General features: G+C 33.7%; 2 protein-coding genes across 5 annotated transcripts in view; one reads left to right on the top strand and one right to left on the bottom strand.

Moving 5' to 3' along the window:
• The window catches only part of LOC148624043 (cilia- and flagella-associated protein 61-like), a 31,983-nt gene extending 29,408 nt beyond the window's left edge, over positions 1-2,575 (top strand). Inside the window, exons 26-29 of one of the 2 annotated variants that reach the window (XM_088566469.1) lie at positions 287-390; positions 1,012-1,102; positions 1,399-1,458; positions 1,815-2,575. In XM_088566469.1, coding sequence (XP_088422595.1) covers positions 287-390; positions 1,012-1,102; positions 1,399-1,458; positions 1,815-1,955 — 396 coding nt within the window. In that variant the 3' untranslated portion in view covers positions 1,956-2,575. The remainder of the gene's footprint in view (positions 1-286; positions 391-1,011; positions 1,103-1,398; positions 1,459-1,814) is intronic. The other variant, XM_088566470.1, reaches the window with a different exon arrangement.
• Positions 2,576-5,958: 3,383 nt separating this feature from the next.
• LOC148624042 (interferon-induced protein 44-like) overlaps positions 5,959-12,404 on the bottom strand; it is a 16,715-nt gene continuing 10,269 nt past the window's right edge. For all 3 annotated transcript variants that reach the window (XM_088566473.1, XM_088566471.1, XM_088566472.1), the window contains exons 2-7: positions 11,827-12,361; positions 11,394-11,452; positions 8,098-8,295; positions 7,477-7,623; positions 7,125-7,296; positions 5,959-6,566 (exon numbers count right to left, since the gene is read on the bottom strand). In XM_088566473.1, coding sequence (XP_088422599.1) covers positions 6,259-6,566; positions 7,125-7,296; positions 7,477-7,623; positions 8,098-8,295; positions 11,394-11,452; positions 11,827-12,349 — 1,407 coding nt within the window. In that variant the 5' untranslated portion in view covers positions 12,350-12,361 and the 3' untranslated portion in view covers positions 5,959-6,258. The remainder of the gene's footprint in view (positions 6,567-7,124; positions 7,297-7,476; positions 7,624-8,097; positions 8,296-11,393; positions 11,453-11,826; positions 12,362-12,404) is intronic.

The following is a 12,404-nucleotide window of genomic DNA, read 5'->3' as shown; positions in this document are numbered from 1 at the left end:
CTCTAGGGTTTTTGTTTGAACAAATTGCAAAGCTCTTAGCACCCCTTCATGGAAATGGAAATTTTGTGTGCACTTTTATCTTAAATGGGTTGAACAATGGATAAGCTTTTTTTTTGGCTCAGTTGCACATTAACTTACTGTTTGACTGAATTATCTTGTTTTTTTTAGAGTTTCATTAACTTTTAGTATAGTGCTTTATTGGATTCTTGTTTTATTGTAACAGTCAAATGGCTACAAAATTTATGCTTATATACTTTAACTGTATGGTAAATTTATTTTTTTGCAGTCAATACCATCCAGTAATTTGGTATGTCTGTATGGTCTCCATGAAAGATGTCTCAACAACATGGTGTCAAGGTTTAATGAAGGTCTTATAAAAGACTTCTACAAGTAAGTAATATATACAGATTTATGTCAATACAACTTTTAATGGATGTACTATGATTTACCACTGTCCATTAACACATTGTTTGACCACTTACAAACATCCTCAAGAGATATTTAAAATGAGTTTTGTGGAACATTGATTTCATTAAAAATATATGCTTTTTTTCTTTTGGTTGTTCTAATATTTTTTCTCCTTTTCAAGTTATGTATTTGTTTAGCACTGCTACTTATTAGCAGTTCTCTCTTAATTAAAAAGTTCATAATTGCTGCACACCATGGCCCATTTCTTTTTATTTTACCTTCATTGAAAACAGTTTGTAATTTATCCAAGTAAAAAATGCACATATAGAATAATGATATTGATTAACACACATATAAAGTTTAAAAGAGAACTTTACTTACTTAAATCAACAAAACATTAAGAAAGTTTTCTAAAGTCCTTACAGTAACTAGACCTAACAATGAAATCAGAAATTTCATGTACCAAACTTGGATAATGTAATTACACACAATTTCAAGTGAACAGTGTTCAGGCCAAATTTGTTGTCCAATATTGTACCTATATACTAGTAGATGAGATTTTTGCACCAAGCATATATTTATTTTATTTCATTTTGTTTTTAGATATTTTATGGAGACTTGGTGTTTGGCAATGTATCATGACAGATTTACAGACTTCAGAGATGAAGTGAGAGAGTTACTGAGCAATAGTCCGGTAGGTAAATCTACTGGAGTAGCATAGAATGTACTGGATTATTTACTGATTTCTCTTTTCATCTTTGTCTAATTGAAACTATACCATTAACAAATGTCTGCTGGTTAAATCAGATAAATGTTATGCATTCTGTTTAAAAAAAAAGTACATAGATCTTGTTTTCTTTCTTTATGTCTATTTGTCATGAAAGTCTACTTTGAAATAAATCCTGTAGGCTGATTATATGATATTTCAGAAAAGATAACTAAATTCCCTTGAGAAAGTATTCTTTAAGGTTTTATTTATTCTGATTTCAGGAATCGGGTATAGATGCTGTTGAAGAAAAAGTGAGGCAAATAATTGATGAAGATGTGCCGGTAGGTATAATATGAAAGCAGCACTAGCTGTCCTGTAGAAAATATAGTGATTGAAATTATTTATCTCCAGTACTCTAAAGCAGGACTTCTAGCATTGGAATGTTTTATTGAACATTTTTGTTTTTTTTGCCATGTGGATATTTAAGAGTTTAGTGGATGATGGAATTTCTAAACAAAATTGCTGGTGTGCTATTGTTTAGTGAGCTATACTAATTAATATAATGATAGTTTATTCTACTATTTTCATGTAATTCCACAAAGAAAGCTATTATACATTGTTTCAAATACTAGAAGAAATGAAAAATAAGTGAAGGACAAAACTTGATTTTTTATTCATTTATAATTTATATTTTTAGATGAATGAATCCCAGAAAGAGCAATTGTTGAAGATTTACCAAGCTACTGGTACCAAACGTGCTGTGGATACCAGATTTTTGAGTTTCCTCAGCTATAACTATTACCACTTACCAATGTATGCAAAACCAGGCATGGTGTAGAAGGGAGAGAAATCTGCTTATCTAATTTCCATTATTAATTGCCCACCTTAATGGAATTAGGAAACTTTCATATGACCTGTATGTGAACTCATTTAAATTGGGATACAGTTGATCCGCCCAATTCCTACATATATACTGTGATAATTGTTTAGTATTTTTATTTTTTTGATAAACCATGTTGAATTGAGTGTTAAAGCCAATTACATTTGATCACCTGCAGTTTGTACATACAATTGATAATGAGGCTGAATTTAATATACAAGTTATTCATATTGCACTTTTTGTAATTGTTCAGTAAAATAAAAGACATTTATGATAAGTCAATGAATATCTCAACAACTTATAATGCATGGCAAGCTTATTGTTCCTGTTCATTTTAAACATATATTTTGAGTTTTGGAGAATGTTTTTTTTTTTTTTCACGAAGAATTTATAACCTGAATGCAAATTTCAAAAAAATATTTATTGGTTAACATTATTCCTGTAAAAGTATGATAGGAATAAATCAGTTTAAAAGAAGTATAAACTCCAAATAGACTCTGAATTTTTGTCAATGTAATATAAGCAAATCATGAAAGAATTGTAATTTTCAAAAATAAATACTAGTATGATTCATGTCAGTTTGTTTCCAGTTCTTACTTATATCTATATGATGTGTTGTTGTCCATTTCCTCCAGGAGACCTGAATATACATCTCTCATTATAGTATTGTCTAACCTGACATCATATAAACTGCAAAAATACAGTCATATTATGATATGATGCTGTTGTTGTTGTGGTCAGCGTTGTGATTGTTATCTTTTTCATTTCAGTGTGATAACTTTAGTTGTAGTGAACCAAATGTCATGAAATTTTTATGTATTGTTACTTGTAGGTAGAGAAAGCTTGATATTTCAAATGGGGTTACTGGCGCCTACCTTCTGCAAAATAGGGTCTAAATGGGTAAAATAGGTGTTTATTAAAAATTGATATAGAAGGTTTATTTCTTGTTCAATTTTGACAATTCTTTTTTTTAATTTGTTTCTTATAAAATTGTGTGTTGAGAATATTTAAAGGATTTAGCATTTTCCGTCTGTAGCAGCCCAAAGTGGGCCACACCCTAAAAATCAATTTTTTTCAACTTTTTTGTCTGATTTTGAAATTTTTTTTTATTTGATTCCCTATGAAAATTATTATCTGCATTTGTCAATCAGATTACAGAAATCTCTTATGGTTTTTCAGTTATAAGAGGTCAAAGGGGTCACACCAAAAAAAGTTTTTTTTTTTTTTTTTAATTTCTGGTCTTATTTTGAAAAAAAAGTTTTTCATTGGATTCTATCTGGAAGTCCATACCTTCATTTCTCAATTAGTAGCGGAATATATTTCACTGTTTTTAAGTGACTAGAGGTCGAAGGGGCTAAAAACATATTTTTTTTGAAAGACAGGGATTTAATGTATTTTAAAAAAAATTTCATATGATTTTAATGAAATATATCTGTAAATTGTTCCTCTTTACAAAGGGTTTTAGAAATATGCTTGCAGTTTAATTATTCATCAACTGTTTTTGAGATAATGGGTTACAAAGCATTCATGAAAGCACATAGAAAGCAGAATTATTTACTTTAATTGAATTTCAAAATATTGTGCTATATAGTATCAAAACCATTTACAAAAAGTCCCTATGTTTAAATGTGTCAAAAACTAATATTGTGTCCACACTTTCCACAAATGAATAGAGTTCATCAAACTGGGTTGTATCATGCTGCACACGATTAGGCTTTTTATTCCAGAGTATCAGATGTTTGTACCTTGTCTGAGCAGCCAGTTTATACAAACACAAAAACTTTGCAGTTGAATAATAGTATCATGCTGTCAGTGTTCAATAGACATTTTGTAAAGATACCAAAAGGTGCCATTACATAAAAGGAAGGTATGGATTTATTTTTTTTCTTGAAATTTGTACTATGAGGTGTCATTCCTCAAAATGGAATGCTGGGGTTGATTTTGGAGGTTGTGACTAGAACTGGTTAAGAATGAGGGGCAGAAACAAGCAATGTGTAATGTTTACATGATAACTTGAATATAAGTGAATGGGTCTCTTTAGATTTGATTGTAACATTTAGGGGTTGTGACTGAAACCATTCAGGAAGTAGGAGGTAAAAACAGGGGCCAATTTCATTTAGGTAAAGTTTTTATCCTGCATAAAATTAAAATTGCTATCAAGCTTTGAATGGTGAATCCACACTTGCCCAAACTGTGAAGGGTTTGATATCATGTTGCTCCCTGCAAACTATTTTATTAATGGTGTTGAAGTTGCTCATTTAGATTTGTTGTTTTTTGTTGCAAAAATAGGGACTTTGACATTTATCCATGCTTAAACTTGAAAAGCATATGACAGATTCTTTTCAAATGTAGATATATGGTTTCAAATGACAAAATGAAGCTCAAGTATGATTTTCACAAATATCCTTTGTGTTTGGGTGGTGGTTATTCACATTTATCTATATTGTGATAACATGAAAAAGTACAGTTATTTATGAGATTTTGTTTTTCAAATTTTGATATGTTGTTTCATGTGACAAAATAAGGTTATGGTTGCAAAAATATAACTTTGTGCAATAACTTGAAAAGTATTGAGCAGATTCTTTTCAAATTTAGATATGTTGTTTCATTTGACAAAATGAAGATTGGGTTTAATTTTCACTTATATCCCTGTTGTCATATAAGGTATATACAGGTTCAAAACTTCTGGCCATTCATAACCTTGAAACTGTCTTTCTACTATTATACCTGTGTAAACAAAATATGGAGTGATATTTAGCAATCAAAACGTTTGTCTGACCATTTGCCAGTCCACACTTTTAGTATATGCAACTCCTCTTTAACCATTCAATGGATTTGAATAAAGTTTTAAAGGAAGTTTTGATATCATACCAGTATGTAGATGTGCATAATAAGTGCAGACAACAGCACCAAGAAAGATAACAAGACCAGGTTGTCTAAAGTCTGCTCAACCTTTGCAAGATTGAAACCCATCTGGATGTCAAGGTATATAGCAAGAAAACAAATATAGATCTACAACAGTAATGTTAAGCCAGTATTGTTGTATGGGTCAGAATGTCGGCATATCATCCAGAGCAATCTACAGGAGTTGATAATATTCCAAAACAATTGCCTGAGGAGAATCCAAGGAATATTTAGGCCAGAGAAAATCAGAATCGATTAATTGCTGTAGAAGTGCAATTGCCGATCAATCGCAACTGAACTAAAAAAGAGACACTTCAGATGGCTTGGCCACATGTTACAGATGCTAAGTGAACACCAGCCAAAAGTTGCCCTACATTGGACACCACCTAGGAAGAGAGAACCTGGCAGACCCCGCACTACCTGGGGATAGTCCTTGCCGAGCTTCAAGATCTTGGATACAGTCTGGGACAAGCACAACACATGGCAAAGGACAGAGGGAAATGGAGCGAACTTCTTGAAGCCTTTTGTCCTACCAGAAATGAAGAGGATAGGTGGTGAGGTGAGGCGATGCAGAAGTGCATAAGGGAATACTAATTGTTAGAGGACTCCAAAAGGAGATATTCCGACTCTAGAGTTAAATATTTAACTACATTTGAAGTGGGAGTATTCTCTCATTTTGAGGAACAAATTTGTTATTAGTTCGGGGATGTATGCCACACACTGTCAATGACAAACATTGTCTGTGCAATTAATAACTTGAAAATATTATTCCGATTCTTTTCAAATTTGAATAAATTGTTTCCTGTGACAAAATGAAGGTCAAGTTTGATTTTTGCAAACATGCTATTGCTGTTTACATGTAACAGCCATTTTTATCAGTTTTTGGAAAATCTGGTTTGCTGTTAATTGGACAGCCTCTTGTTTCAATAAGTACTTGCACATCTATGTAGGCAAACTTCTTGACTCAATTCATCAGTTTTCTACATGAGGTGTCATGTATGCAGAATACGGACAAATAAAGGGAACCTCTCAGATGGACTTACATCTGAAGATATCAGACAGATAAATATTTTTAATCTCTCATTTTTCAACTGAACTATAACATAATTCCTTTACTACATAAATGAATGTAAATCATAAAAAAGCATACACTATATGTAAGCAGTTCTCACATTATATGGCAAGAAAACAACATGGCTGAAAAACATGTTTAGGTTATGTAGTACTGTCATATAACAATGGTGAATTCCTTTAAATTGTAAAAATAAACTAGAAGTCTTGAAATGAACTGTCTTGTTCTTTTTAGAGTAAATATGATTTAAGATTTATAGTTCATGATAACACTGATTATATAGAGTTAATCTTTTATTGTCTGCTTTAACTTGCCCTCCTCCAACATGTCAAGATAGTTATACATGAAGTCATCAGAAAACCGTAGAATTTGTTGTAGTGTCAGGAGAGCTAATATGTTAACATTATCATCAAGCTCCACTTCAATCTCATAGTTTTTAAGTGGTAGAACGTGTGACCTTGGCAGACCCATGACTTGTGAAACTCTATCAACAGCTTCCTGAATGACTGGACTATAGAATATTTGAGAAATATTCTCTTCTGTCAGGGGACAAACTTTATCCACTTTGGTCAGCAATACAACTTGTGGAATTCCTACAAAACAATATATATCTGTGATAATATGTTATAAAAAACATGTATCAAATTATCAAATATATGTATATTGCTTATCAGACAGACCTCTTTAACTTAAAAAAAATTTAAGAACCTGTGGTCTCCTTTTTATTTAAAAGGAGCAAAAGTGGTCTCCATGTATATTACAAAATTTTGAATATCATTTGTGTACAGAAAGGTAGTATACGAAACAAAGAACACAGAGAATATATATAGTTTGTTTTAATCATCCGTTAAGAGTAAATCTTAAAATAAAGATATCTTTCTTCCTTAAAGAGTTATCCTTTACCTTCTGCTGTATTTATGTAAAACAAAAAAGTTTTCAAATAAAAAAATAAGATGTTATTACATAACACTTAAGAATGTTTAAAGGATGGTGTTGAAAATGAAGTAGGAATTTGCTTAAAACAAGGCTCTTCCTTAAAAGTATTGCATTTCAACAAAGGCTTCAGTGTTTTTTTTTTAAATTGATATTTACCTACATGTACCTAAGACAATGTAGGAAAAAACCCAGTTTCATAGTAAACACTACTGTACCTTTCTGATTTAACCTTAATTGTAAACTTTTGATTCTTTCCAAGACTTTCTCAGGCATTACATCAATAGTACTACAATCAATGACAAAAGCAACACAATGTACTTTATCTCCCAATACAGGTGAAGTCTTGAAACCCAGTAATTCAGATGAAATAGGTACTGATGGGTTAAACTGCAAAATAATATCTAAAAATACTCATATAGTATTTTTTTAAAAAGATATAAAACTACTTTTAGCAAAGAGATAAAGAATCTTCATGATCTTATGGTTCTGTTTTGAGAAGTAAATTCACTTTTTTAATGTGCATGTAAAAAAAGTTTTATTTTCAAAGCTAAAAATTGAAAGTATTACCTGATGTCTGTCTGGTAAATTACCATCTACAATGAAATTGATTTCGTGGCCATCTATTCCTTGGTCAGCTTCTAAACCACGAGTATCATGTAGTCTAAAGTTCATTGGTTTTCCTGAAGGACCATTCCTTACTTGGTACATCCGGTACTAGAGAAACAAATCATAAAAAAGAGCAAAATAATAATAAAAAAAATCAGACATAGATAAAATCCTCATGATACCTGTGCCTTCATCATATACTTTAATCACAGGTACGTAAGGACAGGTCCCTTTATGAGCCTCTGGCTGCCCTTCCCCCTTTTTTCTATCCGACCAAACATTCACTTATTTTTTTCCTCTTTCTTTACAACATGGGTCACTTCAAATGCAAAAGATACCATCAAACTTCTGTTACTATCCAGTTTCTGGTATGTGTATAGGCTATATACATATCAGAAACTGGACGTGGATAGTAACTGCTGTTTGATGGTATATTTTTTATAAAATATATTTCAAAATCTTGAAATTATTGTCTCTCATGGGATTTTTGGATCATACAGGTCGTACATTTAGACAAAGTTTTATTATTAAAGACTAAGAAATGTTGAAGTTTTTAATACTCTTTATAATAACTAGAATTACCACAGTAGTCAGACTATGCTCAGCATTTCCACTGCATGCTTGACTAGTAATGTACCCACGAAATATAGAGTTGATGGTATTGAAGAAGCTAGATTTTCCGGCTCCAACTTGCCCAACAAGCAGAATTCTTGACTGGTCTACGTTTAACTCTTTCAAAGGCTTGTAGTGTTCAATGTTTGACTTCAACTCCTCTAACCACTGAAATGTTTGTTAAAAAGAATGTACTTTTAATATAAATGACTGTAACATTTTCACTGCTTCAAGAAAGACTGAAAAGTTAAAATCAACGCTGATAGAACACATACCTAGTAATAGAACGAGATAAATCGGAATTGTAATGTGTGAAAAATAATTCTTAATACAGCAACATACAGATAATGAAATCATATCTATATTGAACTTTTTGATTAACAACATAGTTGCACAGTCTGTTGTTTTGTTTGTTTGTTGGGGTTTAACATCCGAGCAGCAATATTTCAGCTATATTCAGACAATGAACATGAAATGGATAATATAATGAACATGAAATGAAAAAAAAGGATGGGTCACAAGGATAATAGGGTCGACAAATTTTGATTGCCACTGGAAAAAGGGGGGATGGGTAAGATCGGGCAATTTAGCCTCCTGTGGCGGAGCGCAAAGGTTCCTACTCCTATCGAATACCACAGCAGGGTTCTTTACGTGCGAGGAACATGGCATCTTTCCCAACACGGTGCACCACTATGGTTTGCGGTCAGGTTTTCCATATTATAGCTTGACAACCCCAGCATGTAACACGCCAGGGGTACCCCATTCCACCACCTGGGGCACACATCCCAGTTGCTCTGTGGGCAGAGCGCCTAGCCCCCAGCTAGGTTTCTGAGCACCATTTAGTCGCCTTATACGACAAGCTTAGCACTGCTGCAGGCCTATTCTTTTATCACCCGGACCTGCACGGGGGTGCACAGTCTGGTGGAATAGTGTTTTAACAGACATTAGGCATGTCGATGGGCACCAGTTGTGCGTATCCACCTGTTGATTTTTCCCTTCACTCCAAAACTTACTAAAACAAAAAGAATGCTTGGCTAGCACTCGTAAATCATTCTTTTTTTTTAACACAACTAGAGATTGGAACTTACTCAGTTCTGACGTAAGACATTCCAGAAGTTTAGGCATTTCAAAGAGCGAATCAAACAGCCTGTTCCAAAATCTCCCATTTATTATAATTTTGGGATGAGAAAGATAAATATAATTCATACGAGACTTAGAAATATCTGTTGTTCATTAAATACTGATCTTCATCGAGTCAATATAATTAACGATCCGTCCTGTAGCTGTGGTCACCCTGTTAAAGAATCTATTCATTTCTTTATGGAATGTGAAAATTACACAATTCATAGACATTGTTCCCCCAGATTAATCAATATGACATTTCGATTGAATTGATATTAGCTGGTGATGAAAATTTAACTGTAAATCAAAATGTTTATATTTTCTAATGTATTCATTCATATATCAAAAATACGAACCGGTTTTCACGATTTAAAAAAATACACTTCTCTCTCAAGTCACCTTGTAAATATTGTATGTCAATTATGGTCAAGGGATGATATGTTTTGTTTGTTTGTTGGGGTTTAACGTCCGAGCAGCAATATTTCAGCTATATCCAGACGATGAACATGAAATTGATGATAAAATGAACATAAGACGACGATGAAATGAAAAAGGGATGGGACACAAGGGCAATGGGGTCGACAAACTTTGATTGCCACTGAAAATAGGGAGAGGTGGGTAGGGTCGGGCAATTTAGCCTCCTGTGGCGGAGCCCTATGGTTCCTACTCCGGAAGAATACCACAGTAGGGTCTTTAACGTGCGAGGAACGTGGCATCTTTCCCAACACGGTGCACAACTATGGTTTGCGGTCAGGTTTTCCGTATTATAGCCTGACAACCCCAACATGTAACACCCCAGGGGTACCCCATTCCACCACCTGGGGCACACATCCCAGTTGCTCTGTGGGCAGAGCGCCCTAGCCCCCGGCTAGGGTTCTGAGCACTATTTAGTCGCCTTTTACGACAAGCTTAGCGCTGCTGCAGGCCTATACTTTTAACACCCGGACCTGCATGCGACAGAGATGATATGACTTTTGGTGTAGTTCATATATATGTAATTGTCGTCATTATGTATACCACTATAATCATTGTTTATACCGGAAGAGGACCTCGATAATGTTGTATAACTTAGGTCCAATCCCGTTGCTGATATTGTAGCAAATAAATATGTCTAAATTAAATTAAAAGAATGCTAGTTGCCACAGTCCTTAAATTTCAGGTTTTGATATAAAGATGGTGTTTTATCACTGAATAAGTTTAGACTCGGTGACTACCGGTACATTAATATCTTCTACCCAAAAGGGCTTGCAATGAAAGACCACTATTCAGACACACTGAAGTCTGCCTCTTATCTTGACCTTCATGTCGAAACTGACCAAAGCAAAAGTAACGACTTGATTTCAGCAATGTCAACTATCCTTTCCTTTGTAGCAAAATTCCAGTTGTTCCAGCGTATTGAGTTTTTCTCTCGGCTGGTACACTTTTCTAGAAATTTGGTCAAGTACACAGCTTTTTCTAGATACAGCTCAGCGAATGACACAAAAACTACTAGAACAAGGTATGTCACTCATGAAATAAGGTCGTCATTTCAACAGTTCTACTGCCATCGGTACAACCCGATTGATCAATTTGGCATGCTCTTTCCCAATATAACCAAAGATCTGCAACTGTCATAGATATTCATCCTCTTTCACTTGAATTGACCGTGTAACAACCAACGTGTCAGGTATCTTGCAAGACGCAGGAACTGTCCGCACTTGCGGAGCACCTTAGTTTGTCCCATTTTTAGCAGGGTTTGCGCTGCGTGTTTTTTTTTTTTTTTTTTTGTAAATTAGTACATACTTACATGTTGATGTAGCTGATAAATTCATTGGAAGTTATGTCAAGCTTTGAAATTGGTTAACAGATTGAATTTGGTTCATTGGAATAATTTTATGTGCGTAATTGATATAAACTAGTTGTGTTGTATGTATATAAAATATTTTTATCCAGTTTATCGTATGTAAAAATAATATTCTTGTATGCCTCCAGTTACATTGTAATGCTGCATGCGAGTAAATAAAATCCGGTGATACTTCCATGCGTAAACTTAAGAGACGGATACATATGAAAAAGTTTTAAATATGAAAAAATGAACCTTTTTTGTAAAAAAAAAATCTCAAACACGTTGATTTCGTCTAGATAATTTCGAAAATGATAAATACCTTTATATTCCATTCTGGAGTTTTCCTCCAAGGTATGTCTAGAGGACCGCCAGTGAAATCTGTAAATACATTATCTCATTTTATCATTTGGCTATTTAATACATTTTCTTTTGTCTTAGGCACTGCTTATCATTTATGTAAGTTTGACTCAAATTTAGAACTTATCAATATGATTTGATGAACACGCATGCTTCTGATTTTTCCCATTTTGCCTGATTCTTACAAACTTCCACTTAATTATGTTTGATGTTGATGCGGCCATCTATGGTACAATTTTAACAGGACAATGTGAACAGTAAGATCTTTTATTGCAACACGATGAAAACCCCACCGATCTAACAATCTGATTTCACTCAAGGATGCTTTCTCTATTTGAAAAGACTATTATTTGATATCTGCATCACTGGATTTGCTCGGACGGACACTTAATTACCTTCAACCGAATAAACCTCAAGATCTAAAGCCTGTAAATCTCCATTGCATATTGTATTGATGCTTTCGCCTTGTGCATTGTAAGAATTTCCGATTGAGCATCCACCATTTAGAATGTAACATGTTCCATTGTGATTGATTGTTCCACTGAAGGTATACAGATCATGTCCACTTCCAAAAGTTGGCCCATAACTGGCATGGTCATACATATCATTACCGCTGCCTGATCGTTGAAATTTGGTTGGCTTCAATGTACCATTTTGGTACAAGCGGAACAAGAATGCTTTTGTGTCAATCTGATACCCACCAGCTGATCTCCAGGCCAAAGATGTATATCCCCCGTAAACCGATCTAGAAGGGTTATATACGAGAGTGAGAGTTGGACCCTTGTTATTGCACATAGTATGGAATGTGTTCACATTACAACCGTCTCTAGAAATCTTGTACAACAGAGTGTACTTATGTCTGCCTCCAATCCATTCCGATAACTGTTTCTGGTCACTACGTTTAAACTCAACGGCCATTTCAATGAATATCTGCAAAAGAGAAACAGTTTTTTGTTCAATAAAATCATGCATG

This window comes from Perna viridis, chromosome 2 (assembly GCF_037379345.1).
Source record: "Perna viridis isolate PV_CMFRI_1.1 ecotype Kerala chromosome 2, ASM3737934v1, whole genome shotgun sequence".
Lineage (NCBI taxonomy): Eukaryota > Metazoa > Mollusca > Bivalvia > Mytilida > Mytilidae > Perna > Perna viridis.
The sequence above is the reverse complement of the archived record's forward strand: the minus strand, read 5'-3'. Positions and strand labels throughout refer to the sequence as shown.